At 39.2% G+C, this 20,961-nt stretch overlaps 1 protein-coding gene across 3 annotated transcripts in view; it reads left to right on the top strand.

The window, feature by feature from the left end:
• Positions 1-20,961, top strand: part of SPTLC2 (serine palmitoyltransferase long chain base subunit 2) — a 101,863-nt gene that overhangs the window by 23,933 nt on the left and 56,969 nt on the right. For all 3 annotated transcript variants that reach the window (XM_023628188.2, XM_023628186.2, XM_023628189.2), the window contains exons 3-6: positions 9,617-9,771; positions 11,189-11,337; positions 13,522-13,646; positions 19,829-19,922. In XM_023628188.2, coding sequence (XP_023483956.1) covers positions 9,617-9,771; positions 11,189-11,337; positions 13,522-13,646; positions 19,829-19,922 — 523 coding nt within the window. The remainder of the gene's footprint in view (positions 1-9,616; positions 9,772-11,188; positions 11,338-13,521; positions 13,647-19,828; positions 19,923-20,961) is intronic.

Genomic DNA, 20,961 nt, shown 5'->3' with positions numbered 1-20,961 from the left:
TATTCAAACTAGGAAATCTTTATCTACAAGGACCTCTCATAGTGTTGACACACTGTAGAGACCTAATAATTGACGTGTAGAGGTGGAGGTGGGAGGAGTGCTGATTGTGGCATAGAGAGCCTTCCTGGTTGAGGCGATATTGTAGGCAAAGGCATGAGGAATGAGTGGGAGAACCTGGAATATGGATGTATGAGAAATTGTGTTTTAGCTGTGTGTGTGTGTGTGGATTGTCCCTGAGCTAACATCTCTGCCAGTCTTCCTCTATTTTGTATGTGGGATGCTGCCACAGTATGGCTTGATGAGCGGTGTATACGTCCACACCTGGGATCCAAACCTGGGAACCCTGGGCCACCCAAGTGGAGAGCGTGAACTTAACCACTATACCACTGGGTCAGCCCTGAGAAATTGTGTTTTGAATGTGAAACTAAGAAGGTTGGTAGGCAGTAAGAGTTCCGGGGCAGTTTCTAAGCAGGGGAATGACCAGAGAGTTTGCACAGCTTGTGCTGTGTCAAAGTGTGATGAATGAAACGATGAGGATGCATCTGAATTACTTTGTGAACAAGTAATTCTCTTTGGAACTGTTTCATGTTTCCAGAGGATAAATTGACTGTTTTAAGTATTGGGGCTGCCTATGTGTTCTTAACTATGTGTGAAATAATTGGAACATATGGATTTTATTCCTAAGTAGTTTCTAATTTTGTTGAGGAAAAATAAATACTTCAAACTTATGGGCCTTTGCAAAGCACTCTGCAGGTAAACAGTGCTTGAATTGTATGCAGATGGAGAACAGAAAAGTAAACTGAGTAGCACAGAGTTAATCAGGAAACAGTTCTTGGAGGAAGTGATAGGAGGAAATGTGTGGGACACAGCGGGACATTTGCCTCTACAGTTTGTTTAGAGAAGGACTGTGCTAATTTAGTCAAATTAATTTCAGTAGAATTTTCACAGTAGATAACATCAGTTAAAACAGCTGAATCCTGCTATTTTTGTACAAAAATTCAGCTCAGAGGGAAAGCAGAGGAAGGATCATTCAGCCTTCTGGTAGACTGTGTTTGTTTTCTGATGCTGGATTAGGCGTAGTGAGAGAGAGAGGCAAATTTTAAAGTGTTGCACTGCAAAGAGGTGAGGGAAAGTGCTTGCTTGGGCTCATAAAATGCAAATTAATGTCACTTCCTCCTTTCTCTGAGTGAGTGGTGGTCACAACCACATCCTTATTTTCTTCTTAATTCCATTACAAAAGAGAGCCCTTGTGACTCTTTTGCTAGTTCTTCAGATATTGCTTTGCATAGACCTGAAATCACATGGTCCCACTAATAAAGTGGAGTTAGCATGAGTTTGTTCTGTTTTATATAAATTGGATAAAATTTTTGAAATTCTTTACTGCTTGATCCTCCGTTATTAGTGGTGTTTTGGATGAATGTTGTTTTTCTCAGTCTCTGGTTTATTTGTTATGTGAGGTGAAGCTAGTAGGCCAAAAACGTGCGATAGATATAACGAAAGCTTGAATTAATAAGAATATTCTAATATCCAGATAGGAAATATCTAGAAATCTAGGGAGTAAATTATGGTAGGTAGTTACCATGCAGCTAACTAAACTTGAAACCAGCGTTTTACCTCTTCAGTTTGTTCATGAGCAGGTATTCAGAACTGGGAGGGATAGGATACTGGGAAGGGACATTATATGTTGACATTCTGATATATTTAATTTTCAAGATACAAAAGAAAGAAATCAACTGAAATATATTAATATGTTCCTGGAAGGATTTTGTTCTTGACCTCCTTCAAAAAGTAGCTTACTAAGAATATTCTGATAATTGTCATTTTAGCAGTATCTTTGGAAACTATTAATGTAGTATAGTTGCTTAATGGATTAAGCTGGAGGATTATCAGTTGGTTGGGCTCTTTTAGTTCAATGGGTTTAAAAAGAGCTCTACTTTCCATTGTTTTGTGGTGTGTGAGGGAGTCTAGGACAACAGTCATTGATTTTTTTTTGAACAGTTTTATTGAGATATACTTTACATACCTTAAAAGTCACCTGCTCAAAATATACAGTTGAATGGTTTTTAGTAGTGTTTACAGAGCTGTGCAGCCAACACCATAATCTAATTTTATAACATTTTCATCATCTGAAAAGGAAACCCCATACCCATTGACAGTCACTCCTTCCTCCCTCTCCCCGCTCTCGGCAACCACTGATCTGCTTTCTGACTCTACACATTTCATATTAATGGTATCATACACTGTGTGATCTGTTGTGTCTAGCTTCTTCCACTTGGCATAATGTTTTTGAGGTTTATCCATGTTGTATGTTTCAGTAATTCATTCCTTTTTATTGTGGAATCATATTCGGTTGTATAGAGTAGTCTTCTGTTTTTATTTACTCTAGGATTGTTTTTTTTTTTTTTTCTGCTGAGAAACTATATCCAAAATAAAACTTGGAAAAAGAGTTTTGTAGTACATTCCCACGTTTCCTTTTGCCCTCGTGACATAACTAGGCTTGCAGGTTTCTCTGTCACCTGTTGGGCATTTTTTGTTTGGAGCAACACTATAGCTTTTTTTAGCAAGGCTTTTTTGTCTTTTGAATCTTTTAGGCTTCTGTTTTTTTATTCAGCTTTTCTTTGCGTTCAGCAATTTGGAACTGTTTTTCACTACTAACTGAGAATGTAAAAGTTTAAAGAACTGGTGCCCTGTCTGATAGCCTAAGTCATTTCAAGTTTAAATTGAGTACTGTTGGGGTGTTAAACTGGTAACCTGATTTTCAAATGTTTATGAAAATGGAAAAATCAAGTTAAAAGATGAAAACAGAATTCATGAATCTCTGAGACTACCCATACGACCTCAACAGTTGTTAGATTCCAGTTTAAGAAACCATGTTGAGGTTTCCTCAGATTTTAAGCTGTATTTTGGTTTTATTTGTTTCTCCCTAAAGCATTTTGAAAATGTCCTGGCAGCTTTGTTAGTAAATAACTAAAAATGTAAAAAAGTGATGTACTGTTTATAGATCCGGCCATCTCTCAGAGCTTGTTAGGATAACACATGAAGGCTGGCCTGTGCTCTGCTCCTGTTTCCTGCACATTCAGTTTTGACTGTTAGGCCTCTGGTGAGTCAGCTGTGTATCAGTTTGTCCTCTACTAGATCATTTCCAGTAGCATAGACATGTTATTTCTCCCACCTTAATAAAAGGCTTTCTCGGGGCCAGCCCCATGGCGTATAGCTAAGTTCATGCGCTCTACTTTGGTGGCCCAGGGTTCACCAATTTGGATCCCGGGCACGGACCTACACACTGCTTATCAAGCCATGCTGTGGCAGGAGTCCCACGTATAAAATAGAGGAAGATGGGCACAGATGTTAGCTCAGGGCCACTCTTCCTCATCAAAAGGAGGAGGATTGGCAGTGGATGTCAGCTTAGGGCTAATCTTCCTCAAAAAAAAAAAAAGCTTTCTCTTGATCCTACTTTCTCCTCCATCCACTGCTCCATTTTGTCTTCCTTGTAAAGCAAAATTCCCTGACATAGCTGTTTCCACTGTGTTGCTTCCCACTCTTCACTGAACCCAATGCAGTCAGGTTTTTGCCCCCACTGCTTCAACTAAAACAATTCTTCCCAGGGTCACACATGATACCTGTGTTGCAGATTCTAAGTCCTTTCTCAGTCTTTACCCTGTTTAGCCTACCAGCAGCATTTGACACAATTGATCACTCTCTCCTTCTAGAAGCATTTTGTTCACTTGGTTTCCAGGACATTACAATTGCCTGGTTATTCTCCTGCCTTTCTGGCTGTTTTCTCTCATTCTCTCTTGCTGAATCCTCTCCATCTGCCCACCTTCTAAATGTTGATGTGGGTATGGCTTAGGCTTCATCCTTAGTCCTCTTCTTTTCTTTTCCCATCTGTACTCACTCCCTTAGGATCCATTGTCTTGGCTTTTAATACTTCTTTATGCTAACTTCCAAATTTATGTCTTTAGCACTGACTTCCTCATGTATGTCCAGCTGCCCGCTTGACATCCCCACATAGGCATCTCAAACTTTATACATGTACAACTGAGCTGACTTCTCCTTCTATCTATCTAGGTGTCTTCCCCATATCCATGAGTGACAGTTCTCTACTTCCAGTTGCTTTGGCTCAAAATCTTGGGAGTTATCCTTGATTCTTTTTGTCACATACCATGTACAGCCCATCAGGAAATCCAGATTCAACGACTTCTTGCCAACCTCCGTTATCACCTGGGTGTCATCCCCTACTGCTTAGCCCCTCACTCATCTGCTGCAGCCACACTGGCCCCTTTGCAGTTCCTTGCATGCACCAAGTACATTTCTGCGTCACTGCTATTGCACTTGCTGTTTGCCTGCCAGGAAAGCTCTTCCTCCAGATAGTCTCATGGATAGTTCGCTCGCTTCCTTTCCATCTTTATTCTACCCTGGCCACTCTAGCTACACTTTAGCATGACTCTAGCATTTTACATCCCCCTTCCTTGTTTGATTTTTGTTTCCATTAATATTTTTACTATCTTACATACTTTATATTTTATACATTGTCTCATTTAGTATCTGTCTCTTCCACCAAAATATAAATTCCAGGAGGGCTGAGATTATTATCATCTTTTTGTTTACTACTGTTTACCCAGTGCCTAGAAGAGGAAGGATTTTTTTGTTTTTGTTTTTGTTTTAAAGATTTTATTTTTTTTCGTTTTTCTCCTCAAAGACCCCCGGTACATAGTTGTATATTCTTAGTTGTGGGTCCTTCTAGTTGTGGCATGTGGGATGCCACCCTTCATGGCTTGATGAGCGGTGCTATGTCTGCACCCAGGATTTGAACTGGTGAAATCCTGGGCCGCTGCAGCAGAGCATGCAAACTTAACCACTCGGCCATGGGGCCGGCCCCAACAATGGAAAATTTTGAGTCTTTTGAATTGAAGCATTCACAGTCGGGCGTGTGTGTGCGCACGTGTGTGTACACACGTGCGTGAATGCATATGTACATACAGACACAACTTAGTTTTAGATTTAAGGAAAATGACTGTCTCTAATCTTCAAATCTCATTTTATGCCTTCATGGAGAGCATAGAAACAACAAGGAAGTGGCTTCCTGTCTATAACGTTAAAAACAGGAAAGAACAAACAGTAGTATGACTTATATGAACCGTAGGGAAAACTCTTAACAATGGCTCGGAGATTTTAAAGTCACCAATGTAATAGCCTTTCCCAGGTAATCTTGCCTGATTTTCTTCATGAAACAGAGGTAAAGACAACACTGTTGGTTTTTACAATAAATAGTCCTCGCTGTATAATGCTTTTTAGCCATAGGATGACTCCATTTTCAGCACTTTTTCAGGCAGGAATTATTTGGGATTTTTGAATTCTCTTAGTTTGTTTTGAAACAGTTTGTTTTGTTTCAGCTGTTTCTAGATATATCTTATGAGGTTATTTCCTTCTCAAGAAAAAACATTGCCAAAATAAAAATTCAAAACACCAGGACTTGTTTTTCGCTAGCTTGTCTTTGGTATGCAGGATTATGTTTATTAGCGCCAAATGTCTTGAAATATTTCAGCAGTACTGTAGTAACCTGCAAACAGCATGGCGTGCTTTTAAAGGAAAGGTTTCAGACGTGTAGCCTTCAGTTTCAGTGACTGGGAGTTCTGAAGCACCCCGATCTTTTCCAGATAGGTAGGTGTCGTAGCACCATCAGACAAACCGGATTTTCTCATGATCACTTGTTAGGCTCAGTAAATTAGGTTGCTCATTGTGTTGAATTAGGCAGCTCAACAAACTCTGTCATGGAAAATTTTCAGAATAATTTGTATGTCATAGAATGTGTGGGGTTAAGAACATAGACTTTGAATTAGAAGACCTGGATGAGTTCCTGGCTCTGCCTCTGGCTAGTTCCCTAAATGGGACAGCCATTTTGCCTTTCTGAAATTGCGAGTAATATCTTCCCTAAGAGGGTGCAGGGATTTTTAAGAGAAAGTATACGTAATTCAAGATATATTGTAAGTACTCAGTAAATGGGAACTTTTTATTGCTAATGTGATTATTCATCATCTTTATCATCATCATAGAAGAGTATTTGGACATCTGTGTTGGGCCAGAATTGTTCTTAATAAACATGGACAATTGTTATAAAGTCAACTTCTGAAAGTGGTAGCACCCAGCCTTTAAGATCCCTGATAATCTTTTTTTTTTTTTTTTTTTTTAAAGATTTTATTTTTTCCTTTTTCTCCCCAAAGCCCCCCGGTACATAGTTGTGTATTCTTTGTTGTGGGTTCTTTTTTTAGTTGTGGCATGTGGGACGCTGAGCGTGGTCTGATGAGCAGTGCCATGTCCGCGCCCAGGACTCGAACCAACGAAACACTGGGCCGCCTGCATCGGAGCCTGCGAACTTAACCACTCGGCCACGGGGCCAGCCCCAAGATCCCTGATAATCTTAAGGCCCACATAGGCCCTAGAATAGGTGGGACCTGTTTATTTTAAACAATATAGGATGTTTTCTAGAAGACTCAACCTCAAATAGGCTTAAACAATAAAGGATATTTATTGGCTAATTATTGAGGTCCCCCCAGACTACTTTTGGTAAGGTCTTCGAGGATCCCTATGTAACAAATCCATGATTTTGAGTATTTCTCTGAGGCTGGTGGTAGAAGTCACTTAACTGGTGAGTACTTCAGGCCCAACAATCCCAGTGTAGTCTCAACTAGATATTGTTCTCTGCTTATCATATATATGATATATCATATATCATATATACATGTATGCACTAGTATACGGGGTTCATGAAAGGTCCTCAGGAAACACATCCGTGAATAGTGCATCCTTAAGGCTCTTTGAACGTGACTCTGTCGTTGCCACTCACCCGTCAGGTAGGTACTCTCTCTGGGCAAGCATACCTTTACAGTACTTGTTATGTTGTATCCTAACTTTATCTGTGGGCCTCCCCACTGTACTAAGATCCTGAGGAGTGTAGAGGGTGTGTCTTACTCATTTTTATCTCCACTGCCTAGCTTAGTGCCTGGGAAGTACTGCTCAGTAAATGTTTGTTCAGTAATCGAGCAAACAAGTGTGAGGTTGGTCCTGACTAGTCATTTCACAGGACTCAACTGAGGAGGAAGAAGAGGGGGATGGGCACGTGGAGTGGGATGTGGGGGCAGAGGGAGGAGAGTGGGAGTAGTGGGGGTGTCATTGTTTGCAGATAACTGCCTTGTCTTTAATGTATCCCAAGTCTAGCAAAAGTGTTCAATAAAAGATATGTGAATGACTCAATGAAAAGCTAAGTCCTGGTTTAACCCTGGTCCTAGAATATTTAAAGTGTTCGAGATATTTTTGGAAACAGACGTTCTCATTACCTAGAGCTGGGATCCTGAGTAGTGGTTCCCTTCCATCCCCTTTCGTACTTCATTGCTCAGCTGCAGGGAGTGTGCTTAGCTGCCCTCAGATCTCTCTACCTAGCTTTCTTTTTTTTTTTTTTTAAGATTGGCACTTCGGCTAACAACTGTTGCCAATCTTTTTTTTTTTTTTCTGCTTTATCTCCCCAAACCCCTCCTGTACATAGTTGTCTATCTTAGTTGCAGGTTCTTCTAGTTGTGGGATGTGGGATGCCGCCTCAACGTGGCCTGATGAGCGGTGCCATGTCCACGCCCAGGATCTGAACCCTGGGCCACCGCAGCGGAGCGCGTGAACTTAACCGCTTGGCCACGGAGCCAGCCCCTCTACCTAGCTTTCTAACTGCAGTCAAACTGCTGCCTTGGCCACAAGCCCCTCTCCTGCCTTTCTGTCCCACTGCTTTTGGTCTGTAACATCCCTCATGTGACGACTTCTCCTTCACTCCGTGCAAGTGTGTTCCCATCTCAGGGACTTAATTGTTCTCTCATTGTAGCCGTAAGGAGAGATGGAGCTCCCTGATCTTGGCAGTCTCTCTTTGGGGGATTGGAGCCCATCTCTTCCCTCCTAACCACAGACAGCTGTGTCACTGGTTACCCAAAGCTTTACCCCGCTTAGCTTGCCGCCCTTCTAACTTGGGGTTTGATAACCCTTCTGGTAGATAGGACCAGACTGTCTAAGTTTTTTCGGTTGTTTATATAGTAAAAAACAAAAAATACTGCTTCTTGTTGTTAATAAAATTTGTCTGTGATGGAGTATTTCTCTCAAATCTTTGAGTTAATACCTTCAGCGTTCATGTGCAGTGTTTAGAAAGGTTATAAAGAAATGAAAACAAGAAGAATTGGTACTGTTTACCCTATTTGATGTGAATTGAAAAGGATTGGTGACAACGTTTTTGTTTATTCCCTTGGAAAATAAATGCGTAGTGAGTAATAGCCAAAGGAAAGTCCTTAATTAGAATTTGGCTGTCTCATTCCAATTTTCCTTCATTCAGTATTCTTGTGGGAAGAGGAGACTGTCAAAAGGGACATACTATTTAAGTAATATGTTTCCAATTGTGATAAACACATTATCTCCGGATATTTTCTCTTAAGGAAGTTAACCGTTAAACCAGTGCTAAAGAGATGGTATCAGGTTCTGCAGAGTCCTGAGTCCTTTCTAACGCTGCTGGGCTTTATTGAAGGAGATTTTATGTGCTGAGAGGCTTAGTTAGTCGGCACTTGAGAGTCCAGTGTCGTGGAAGGTTGTTAATTGTAAAGTTTTATGTAGAGTCTTCTTTAGCGATGAAATTCTTTTACAGAATAAGGCTTAAACTTTGAATATTTTGATTAGCTTATTTAACAGATTAACTTAGATTGGCACCAAGCCCAGCTCCGCGGGCTGGGCGCCCAGTGGTTTGCTGACTATAGTAAAACTATAGTACGGTTTTCTTTTTGTGGGCTTTACCCTTTACCTTCAGGAGTTGAGTAGATCTCCTGGTCCGGTCACTTGTATTCCGAGAGGTGGTCATACCACATGAGACTTAACATAATGCTTTCATTTTAGCTGCACTGTGATTTAATTTTTTACAGACTTAAATTTTAATATAACTTAATTTCAGGGAGGAAAGAAGGGCTTGAAGTCCCTGGTCATGGGAATTCATTTTGAGAATCTTTTTTTAAAAAAATTGTTAAAAGCTCCCACCCAAGGAAGGGAACCCAAGATAGATGTCTTTCTATGAGCAACCCGTTAGTGTTTCTTATTTATCATTTTTCTTTGGATTTGTTTCATTTTGATCCTTGAAAATGTAGAGAGGATAGAGTCTCAATTTTGGAATTATTTTTCTTGTTTGAAACTGGAATTGTAGGGGTTTTTATGGCATTTCCCCCAATATTTTACTAGGGGGTGAGCAGAAGAGCAGTCTTTTTTAGTTTATTAGGAAGGGAATCCATTTAATGACAGAACTGTACGACTAAGTTTTATTTTTGTGAGGCCTACTTTATTAAATTTTTGAGCCTACATTCTTGCCGGCAGGTAGTTATTTGCAACCATTTCTTATAGGTCGACCATCAAAGCTAAGTGACTTTTACCTGGTTGAGTTGTTTTAACATAAACAGAGAATTGATGCCTTTCCAAATGTTTTCCTTATCAGGTAATTCAGTTTAATTGACCTCTCATTCTCAGGTGCTCTTGCAACATGAAAAGGGAAGTTGTAAAAATTGTTAAAGCGACTCAGTTAAATTTATAGCATTTCACCATTTGTTGGCAGGACTTTGTGTCATTGTATCAGGATTTTGAAAACTTCTATACAAGGAACCTCTACATGAGGATTAGAGACAACTGGAATCGACCCATCTGTAGTGTGCCTGGAGCCAGAGTGGACATCATGGAGAGACAGTCTCATGATTACAACTGGTCCTTCAAGTGAGTTTTGATTGGGAAATTATTTCTTGACAACAAAAGAATTTCTACACATCAGAAAGTATTCCATTGCAAATGGAATGTTCTGTCAAAACATCAGTAGGAGCTGAGAGTACAATACAAGATGGTTAGTTTCCTTGCATATTGTTCATTGTTATTGAGATTTTTAAAATTCAGTTTTCTGTTACATTTGATACTGTGATGGAGTATAATTGAAAACAAAATTTGATTTATCAAAAAAACAAAAAACAAAGAAAAACTGTTCTTTCTCTTATGCCACTTACTAGAGTCAAGTGTCTGAATTTATTTCTCGATATTTTGATTTCTCAAATGGTTCAAGGATATATAGAGTATTTTTACTTAAATGCAGTGAGTAGTTTAGAAAACTTTTTATATTTATAAAGTTTTATTTTATTGTTTAGATTGCACAAGTATTACATGGTTACGTTGTCATTATAAAAAAAAAAGACAAATAATACAGAGAAATGGAAAGTCCCCCATGACAGCTAACCACTGTCCCTCTGCAAATCCACCCCCACAGATTCTCACTCCCGAGGTGACCACTGTTAGCAGTTTGTAGTGTTTCATTCTTCCAGGTGTTTTCTGTGGGGTATGAATGTAGTGTATCTGCTGGGGTTACACACAGGTGGTTTTTGATGTACAAAAATGGGATCATACTATAGAAATCATTTTACATGTTGCTTTGTTTACCTTCTGACATATCAGTAACATCCTTCTTGTGTTATTCACAGCAAGCTCATTATTTGTAGAGGCTGCTTAGTATTCTGCAGTATAGACAGATATAGCGTATAGCAGGTTGGGCTGCATGATCCTGTGTTAAAATCCCGAAAATCTCAGAGTTAACACAGCAACAGTTTATTGCTTTGTTGCTTTATGTCCGTCTGAGACGATGGGGCCTCTGAACTGTGTTGTCCTCACTTGGGGGCCCAGGCTGACTGAGCTTCCACCGTGTGAAATGTCACTGGTTCACGTGCCTGGGGAGGAGACATGGTGAATTGCATAGTGACTCTTAGAGGATCCCTATGCATGTATCCTTTCGTATGTGTGTGGGAGTTGCTGAGTCAGAGTCTCTGTATCTTTTAAATGGATAAGTACTGCCAAACTGGCTTCCAAAAAAAAAGTACTGACTGATAGTCTTTTCTACGATGTATTCGACTGTCCTGGCCCACACTGAATATGGTCAGTTTTTAAATCTTTATAGCTGTTCATAAGTGAAAATTGGTATTTTAACTTCCATTTCCTTAATTGGTAGTGAGTTTGAGCTGCTTTTCATCTAGACCATATTCCCTCTACTTCCCATATATGGTGCTTCCTTTTGTATTACCAATACGTTTATCATCATATGTAGGTATTTGACTTGCTCACAAGTCTCATGAACTTTTATGCTGCTGAAATACAGGTACACAGGGAATATAATTAAAGGCGTTATAAACATGGGTTCCTACAACTATCTTGGATTTGCACGGAATACTGGAGCCTGTCAGGAAGCTGCTGCCAGAGTCCTGGAGCAGTATGGCGTGGGAGTGTGCAGCACGCGGCAGGAAATCGGTGAGTGTGCGCTCTGTTTGGCCAGCTGAGGATGAGGGAATCGCACTGTAGAGAGCTAGGAGATTAAGCGCCCAGATAGGTACTTTGCCCTGTAGGTTCCGTCAGCTAAGAACGCTTTGTGTTTCTGAAGGGATTGTTGATTTTAATGCTTTCAACACATTCTGAGATATGTTTATCTTTTCCATTACGTTATACATACAGAATATCTCTAAAAAAGTTCTGTAAGTATTTTTTTCATTTGTAACTTTAATGTTGACTTTATTGGCTTTTGCAAATGATAGTGGTTAAAAGTGCCACTTACTACTACCGAGCCTCTGGGCACATGAGGGTTAATCTGTTCCCATACTGGTAACTTGGGGCTAATAATAATTCCTCCCTTATAGGAGTGTTTCAAGAATTAAATAAGCTAATTCATGTAAAGCACTTGTAACAGGGTAAGCATTCAATAAATGCTATTAACTCTTTATTAGTAAAAGTTTATAAAATGTGAAGGTTAACAGATTTATATAAAAAGATTTAATTTATTTTGGTTCAAAGGAAGATTCCAAATAGAAGTTAAAAGGCATCTTTCTGGATATTTTATTACTGTGAATCACACAAAACTTAGTGGATTAAAGCTATAATTCCTTATTATTTCTCACACGTCTGGAGATTGGCAAGTACAGCTGCTTGCTTCTTACTCGGGGTCCTCAGTGATGTAGTTAGGGGAGCATTGTGCAGTGGCGAGATACAGTAATCATACCTTACATCTTTATGGCACTTTATATTTTATGAAGTGCTTGAACATAGTGTCTCTTTTGATCCTCACAGCAATGTCATGTGGTAGATAGAGCAAATATTATTGTTGGTTTTGTGTTTTTTTTTAAAGATTGGCGCCTGAGCTAACATCTGTTGCCAATCTTTTTTTTTTTTTCCTTCTTCGCCCCGAAGCCCCCCAGTACATACTTGTAGATTCCAGTTGTGAGTGTCTCTGGTTGTGCTATGTAGGACATCACCTCAGGATGGCCTGACGGGTGGCGCCATGTCCACGCCCAAGATCCGAACCAGCGAAACCCTGGGCCCCCGAAGCAGAGTGCGTGAACTTAACCACTTGGCCATTGGGCTGGGCCCTATTATTGGTATTTAACAGATAAGAAACTGAGGCCCAGAGAGGTTTAAATGACTTGCTTAGGCTTTCAGGACATGGTAGCATCCAAGTTGAGCAGTCTTCATTCTCAGCATCTTTTCTCTCAGCATGTAGACAGTATCATTGATAAGTGTTGTTTGGTCCCTAAAGATTTAAGTACTGATGTAAAATCACAATACAAATTGACCAGTCAGATCAAAGGGAGGGCTTTTTAACCTATCTTTTCTACGTAGCAAACTATTCCGAAACTTGGTGACTTAAACCAGAAACATACATTGATGTATTTGCTGGTCATTCTGCACTTTGGGGAGGGCTTCACATTTATCTCAGCTTCGTGTGGTGCTGGGTGGAGCATAATGACTGAGGAGAGTATCCAAGATGGCTTCACTCATGTCTGGCACCTCATGGGTAGTGGGATCAGCTGAGGGCTGAGCCCTTCCTCCCCCCTTTCTTTAGTCTCATTCTCCAGAGTCCCTCTCTTTCCACATGGTCTCTCTTTACAATAGGCTAGTTAGACTGTTTTACATGGCAGCTGACTTCAAAAGTATAAGAGCAGATGTTGCCAGACCTCTTAAGGCCTAGACCTAGAACTGGTGTGTGCGAACAGGACTTGGAAAAATTGTTGGCATCCCTCTTTATAGAAATTCCACCACAGGTGCTGAATCTGAAGTTTGTTTTGTTTTTTTTTTCCTGAGGAAGATTCTCCCTGAGCTAACATCAGTTGCCAGTCTTCCTCTTTTTTTCTTTTTTATGTGAGCCACCACCACAGCATAGCCACTAAAAGACAACTGGTATACGTCTGCACCTCAGATCCAAACCTGGGCCGCTGAATCGGAGTGCACCGAACTTAATCACTAGGCCACCAGGGCTAGCCCTGAATCTGGATTTATTCAGCTTTTATGTTCTTTGTGAGCCAGTACTCTTCATAATTCTGACTCCTTTGTAGATCTTAGTCTGAAAGGTTATAACATGTAGACTATGATTTCTTTTTATAAAGTAACGAGTAATTCTTAAATTTTGGATTTGGTGCTATTGACTTCACTAACTTCTTCACACAGGAAACCTGGACAAGCATGAAGAACTAGAGAAGCTTGTGGCAAGTTTCCTGGGAGTAGAAGCTGCTATGACGTATGGCATGGGATTTGCAACAAATTCAATGAACATTCCTGCTCTCGTTGGCAAAGTAAGACTTTGTCTTCATTTATGAAAACTCTGTCATATATTTCTTCTATTGTTTTGTAAAGCGTTCAGAGCAAGCCAGAAGCTATTGTAAACTTCAGACTAAACATAGTTTACCCAAAGATATTTCTTTCACAAATTTTTGAAAAGAATATCCCATGGAGACTTAACGTCAGTTGAAGCTTTCTTGCTAGAACCCATGATCCTTTCCTCTTCCATTAGATGACTCTTGCCTTCTTCATGTCATACTGTTTTGAAAGGATTCTAATAAATAAAACCTCATAAAAGGCTAAAATTATGGAAGAAAGAATGTTTATCTTGGAAAGTTATTTAACAGGTAGTTTTACCTAAGTAGAAAAATATGTAAATACCTAGGTTCCCTAATACTTGTTCTTACTGTAATGCATGTTGTTCAGAGATATATGGGCAAATTATGTGTATATATATATATATAATACAGATAATATAGGTTAACAATATAGGTTAAAAGTTATATATATACACACACACATACGTATATGTGTGTGTTGATACGTATGTATTTTCTTTTCTGTGAACAGAGTTTGTGAGGGGACAAGAGCAGAGAGAAGAGATAAGAAGAGACTTTGTAAATCACGTTTTAGCACTATCGACTTGAAAGTGTCCTCAAGATTTTCTCATTTTAACACTGCTTCTAAGAATGCTATATTGAAAAATCAGTGGATTAGTGAGTCTGAAGACTTGAGTTTTTGTTTGATTGGTTATGTGGTCAAATTTAGCTCTCTGCCTGTGAGCCTATCACGACCATTCTGAGCCTCAAATTTTCCTTTGTAAAATGAGGTACTTGGACTAGGTTAACTCTAAAGTCCTTGTCAGTTATATAAATGTATGGTTCCTCAAGGAGCAGATGGGACAAATAGAAAACAAATAGTTAGGAGGAGATTTAAACCCAACTATAGTGATATTACATTAAATGTAAGTGGTTTATACATTCTAATTAGAGGACAGAGATTGTCAGATTAGATAAAATTAAGTAAGTTTCCACCACAAACCTACTTTAAATTTAAAGATATAGGTTAAAAGTAAAAGGATGGAAAAAGATACAGCATGCAAACAATAAGCAGAAGAAAGTTGGAGTGACTGTAGTAATAGAAACAGATTTCAGAGCAAAGAATATTTCTGGGGATAAAGAGGAACATTGCATAATGATAAAGGAGTTAATTCATTAAGAGGACATAACAATTTGAAATGTACAGGCACCTAATAATACAGCTTCAAAATACATGAAGCAAAAATTGATGAAACCAAAAGGAGAAATAGACAGATAGAGAATTATAATTAGAGATCTCAACACCCTTCTCAATAACTGATAGAAGAACTAGACAGAAAATGAGCAAGGATATAGAAACTTGAAAAACACTATCAACCAACTTGACCTAATTGACATTTATGACACTTCACTCAACAACAGCAAAAGATTTACCAAGATAGACCATTTTCTGGGCCATTAAACAAACCTTAACAAATTTAAAAGAATTGAAATTATTCAAAGTATGTTCTCTGACTGTAATGGAATTAAATTATAAATTAGTAACCTAGAGCTATCTAGAACATCCTTGAATATTTGAAAATTAAACAACACGTGTCTAAATAACCTATGTGTCAAAGAAGAAAGACAAAATAAAAATTATTTTTAACTAAATGGAAATGTGAAATCACAATTTGTGGGATGAAGCTAAAGCAGTGCTCATATGGAAATAGGTAGCGTTAAATGCTTATATTAGGGGAAAAAAAGAGTTTCGAATCAGCCATCTAAACTTATACTTTAAGAAATTAGAAAAAGATGAGCAAATGAAACCCAAAGATCCCCAACAGAAGAAGGATATAATAAAGGTAAAGGCAGAAATCAATGGATTAGAAAGTAGACAATAGGAGACATCAGTGAAACCAAAGCTGGTTCTTTGAGAAAATGAATAAAATTGATAAATCTCTAGCCAGATTGGTCAGGTAAAAGGAGAGGAGATACAGATTACTAGTAGCAGGAATGAGAGAGTGCACATCACTACACATTCTGTGACATTAAAAGGATAGTAAGGAAATATTAAGAACAACTTTATGCCAGTAAAGTCAACAACTTAGATGCGATGGACAAATTCCTTGAAAGACATAAATGTATGGTTCTTTGACTTGACATTGATTATAATACATTGCTGTCCTGTGTTTTGGCAACATCAACCTCAGATTCTTTTTGGAATTTCTTAGGATTTATTTACACTAGAGGATTAAATAGTCTCGTCCTGCTTCTCCCTGTATCCTTATAAACTCTAACAGTTGTTATCTAGAATTGGATTTCTTTTCTTTGGTTTTGTTTTGTTTTGCTGAGGATGGTTCATCCTGAGCTAACGTCTGCCAGTCTTCCTCTTCTGTCTGTGAGCCGCCACCACAGCATGGCCACTGACAGATGAGTGGTGTAGGTCCACACCCGGGAACCAAATGTTGGCTGCCGAAGCAGCGCACCAAACTTAACCACTAGGCCACCAGGGCTGGCCTGAATTAGACTTATTATGTACGGGCATGGAAGATACTGCCTTAAAGATCTTTCTTCTAAATCTAACATTATAGATGAAATGTTATTAAATATCATTTAATCCATTAAAGGCAGCAGCTAATCCAGTTTCAGTATTTCTTTGAATCAGATACTAAATTTGTTTGTGAAGTGGTTGATTGTTTTTTTAGCTTAATGCAGGGGGAGACAGTATATTGATTAAGAGCATGTGTTCTGGAAGCAGAAGTTTTGTATTGAGTCACTTACTGTGCTTGTGATCTTGGGTGAGATTTGTAACTCCTCCAAACGGGAGTTTCCTCATATGTAAAATGGGGATAATAATACTACCTACTTGGGGCCGGACTGGTGGCGCAGCGGTTAAGTTTGTGTGTTACACTTTGGCGGCCTGGGGTTCACTGGTTCAGATCCCGGGTGTGAACATGGCACTGCTTAGCAAGCCATTCTGTGGTAGGCATCCCACATGTAAAGTAGAGGAAGATGGGCAAGGATGTTAGCTCAGGGCTAGTCTTCCTCAGCAAAAAGAGGAGGATTGGTAGCAGTTAGCTCAGGGCTAATTTTCCTCAAAAAAAAAAAAAAAATAATACCACCTACCTCATAGATTTGTTGTGAAGATTAAAAGTAATAATGCATTTAAAACCCCTAATATAATGCCTGGAACATATTAAGCACTTAGATGTTAACTGGTGACATTTAATTATTTTATTTATTTATTTATTTATTAACAATCTTTGTTGCAGTTTTTGTTAGAGAATACAATCTTCAACTTTCTTAAAAATCATCTTTATTTTTTTCTCTGCTTTTTCTCCCCAAATCCCTCAGTACACAGTTGTATATTTTAGTTTTGGGTCCTACCAGTTGTGGCATGTGGGACGCCGCCTCAGCATGGCCTGACCAGCGGTGTCATGGCTGCACCCAGGATCTGAACCAGCGAAACCCTGGGCCGCCAAAGTAGAGTGCGCGACCTTAACCACTCGGCCACGGGGTTGACCCCTAATTATTTTATTTTTGAACTAAGAATATAGTAGAACCTTATAGTAGATTAGAAGAAAAAGATTGATACATAGAAATGGTGAATAAGGCTGTCTACAAAAGTGGTATGCATGTATACTAACTCATGAATACACACATCTGTGTGTGTATACATATATATAAATATATAATAAAAGCACAATTATGTTGCAGATTTTGCCAGAAAAAAAAAATTAGCTAGAAAGAGAAGAAAATGAAATTGTGTAGAGGGAAAGTATAGTGGGCTTTACCTTTTAAGGTATAGTGGGCTACCCAGAGTGGTAAGGAAAGGATTTAAAGACTTGCAGAAGAGAAATTCAGCCTCTCTTTATTTTTTTTCCTGGTTTCTCTCATTCTTTTCAATTTTAACACTATTTTCAAAGATGAATTTAGACTTACGGAAGTGTTTCAAAAAAGTACAGGGAGTTCCTGTATGCCCTTGGCTCAGCTTCTCTTTATGTTAACATCTTATATAACAATGGAACATTTGTCAAACCTAAGAAATTAACCTTGATATGATACTGTTAACTAAAGTTCAGAACTTATTTCGATTTCACCTGTGTTTCCACTGATAGCATTTTTCTGTTCCAGCATCCAGTCGAGTGTCCACATTGCATTTAGTTGTATTTTCTCAGTCTCCTGCAATCTGTGACAGTTCCTGTCTTTATAACTTTGATCCTTCTGAAGGAAGAGTTGTTCTTTTAAGAAACAGTTGTTGCTTCTCCCCTATTTATCAATATGAGTTCATGAATATTTTGTTATATGGGTCCAACATGATTGCTTTTTATTTTATTGCTCAAGTCGTTCCAGTGTTGGCTGTTGGGAGATCCTTCAGGTGGGCTCCTATGCCCTTTAAATATGCACCCAGCCTTTTTTTTCCCTAGAATACTTTCTTTCTGTCATGACAAGATGCTCCAGGCTGTCTTTTCCCCAGCTTAGCCTTGGGGTCAACCAGTTCTCCACTGAGCCTTGGTTCCTTTTATTGGCGGCTGGTATTTAGAAACCAGTGTCTGGTGTGTTTATTGAGACAGGGGTATCACTGCTTTTCACCCCCCCATTAATAGAGCTAGAAAAATATATGCATGTATACTAACTCATGAATACACACATCTGTGTGTGTATACATATATATAAATTTTAAAACCATCAGTCCATATTGGTACCTCCAACTCTACTTCTTTTCATTTGTAATCTACACATTTTTAACTAGGTAGCTTTTTAATCTTAATAATAAAAACTTTACACACAGTAAAAATTTCAGATGGGCAACTGCTGTTACAAGTTTCTTAAGTATCCCGCCAAGAATACTCTAATAATTAGGCATATATGTGTCTATATATCTTTTCTCTTCCTTTTATTCTCATGGGAGCATGCTGGTGCTTTCTGCCCTGTACTTTTGTTTTCATCTTATTGGATATTTTCAGGCCGTTGTTGACAGAGAAAAACGTATTTTGGAGTTCACATCTTACAGGTTCAAGGGCCCCATGAGATGTAGACAAGTAGGAACTGAGGCAGAAATAAAAACCCTGAGAGCTTCATACTTCTTTGTTGCGTTAGCAGAAACCCATGTTTACATGTTAAAAGTAATGCTTGTTCAAGGATTTTAAGGGCAAAACTGAGGCCTGCGCTCCATGTCACTGGGGAAAAGATTAACAAGTGGGATCCTCATGGGACTTTGGATTTAGTTAGGAGTGAGAAGAAGAATGCCCTGTTTCGGGGCCAGCCCTGTGGCCGAGTGCTTAAGTTCACGCATTCCGCTTTGGCGGCTCAGGGTTTCACTGGTTCAGATCCTGGTCGTGGATATGGCACTGCTCATCGGGCCATGCTGAGGCGATGTCCCTCATGCCACAACTAGAAGGACCCACAACTAGAATATACAACTATGTACTGGGGGGCTTTGGGGAGAAGAAGAAGAAAGAGAGTGTTGGCAACAGGTGTTAGCTCAGGTCCCAATATTTAAAAAAAAGAATGCACTGTTTTTACAGGCATTACTGCCTCAGCTGCCTTCTCCACCCGACACTCTTTCCATGAATAAAATAGTACATCATACCAAAACTCACGTGGAATGCCATCAAACCAATGGAACTGAAAGCCTTTGGAGACTATCTGATGTATCAGATTGTAGGTGTAAGTAAAAACCTTGTGCTGTATATCTGAATAATAAGTCAGTCACAGGACCTGAAGAAATTGAATTAAAGGGCCGGCCTATGGCCAAGTGGTCTAAGTTCGCGCGCTCTGCTTCAGCAGCCCAGGGTTTCGCCAGTTTGGATCCTGGGCACGGACCTGGCACCGCTCATCAAGCCATGCTGAGGCAGCACCCCACATCCCACAACTAGAAGGACCCACAACTGAAAATACACAACTATGTACTGGGGGGCTTTGGGAGACAAAGGAAAAATAAAATCTTAAAAAAAAAAGAAAAGAAATTGAATTAAAAGGTTAGAATTTTACACCTACTTCCTAAGTAAATTTTCGAAAAAATTATCATTTATACATTTTTCTTCTTAAATGGATAGTTTTGCTATTGTAAAGCTTTCCTTAATAAGATATTATTAATGCTTTTAGTGTTTCGTCATTTGTGTAAGCAAACCTTTCCCCCTGGTGTCTTACCTTCTGTGCTTGTGGTTTTGCAGGGTTGCCTGATTCTGAGTGATGAGCTGAACCACGCATCACTGGTTCTAGGAGCCAGACTCTCAGGAGCAACCATTCGAATCTTCAAACACAACAGTGAGTTTGTCATGGAATTCGCTTCTGGCCATAGTGTTTAATATTCAGCAGTGGTAACATTAGTTGCATTAATAATAGACAATATAAATGAAGCTGAAGTAGCAACATTTAAAATATCCTTCTGGTTCAATCTTTTTTTTTTCCATTGGCACCTGAGCTAACATCTGTTGCCAATCTTATTTTTTTTCCTTCTCCCTGAAGCCCCCCAGTACATAGTTGTGTATTTTAGTTGTGGGTCCTTCCAGTTGTGGCACGTGAGACGCTGCCTCAGCATGGCTTGATGAGCGGTGCCATGTCCACGCCCAGGATCCAAACCAGCGAAACCCTGGGCCGCCGAAGCAGAGCACTTAACCACTTGGCCACGGGGCCGGCCCCTGGTTCAGTCTTTTAAGTTATTCTCTTCCTCGTTGGAATAAAAATAGAAGCTCAAGGAAGCTTTTTGGTACAAAATATAACATTCTCCTTTTATTTGACTGTCAACTTTTTCATGTTTTTTGTTTGCAAGTCACTTGTTCAGTGTACATTTACTAGATGCCTATGATGTGTCTGCCATAACACTAGGAGTATTGAGATGAGTAAAGCAGGATCCCTGATCTGAGGATCTCTGATGGTCAACGAAGAGACTAGAGACAAATCAGCAGTTAGACTATGAAACACAGATACTGAAATACAGATGTGAACAGACACCGTAAAAGCACAGCAAAGGTGGCACGAAGCCAAAACTTTTCTCCCTGAGTGGAAATATCTGTGTGTATTATTAAAATAATCATTTATAATAAAAACGCATACCTTTCGTAGTTAAAACACTCACATGTAGAGAGGAAAGATAACCAAAGTGTATGTTTAATATCATCTTTTCTGAAAATGTGTTTATGTACAGACAAAAGTAGAAGAAGACAGAACCCCCACACGTTAGGTCTGTGCCTCTGGATGGAAGGTTTTAGATGCTAATAGCTTTCTTCCTTTTGTCTTTATCTTGTCTAAAATGGTTTGCAATGAGAATGATACAAACAGCATTTTGTTTTGTGTAAAAGGGATT

This window comes from Equus caballus, chromosome 24, assembly GCF_041296265.1.
Source record: "Equus caballus isolate H_3958 breed thoroughbred chromosome 24, TB-T2T, whole genome shotgun sequence".
NCBI lineage: Eukaryota > Metazoa > Chordata > Mammalia > Perissodactyla > Equidae > Equus > Equus caballus.
This window is presented reverse-complemented; position numbering and strand designations above follow the sequence as displayed.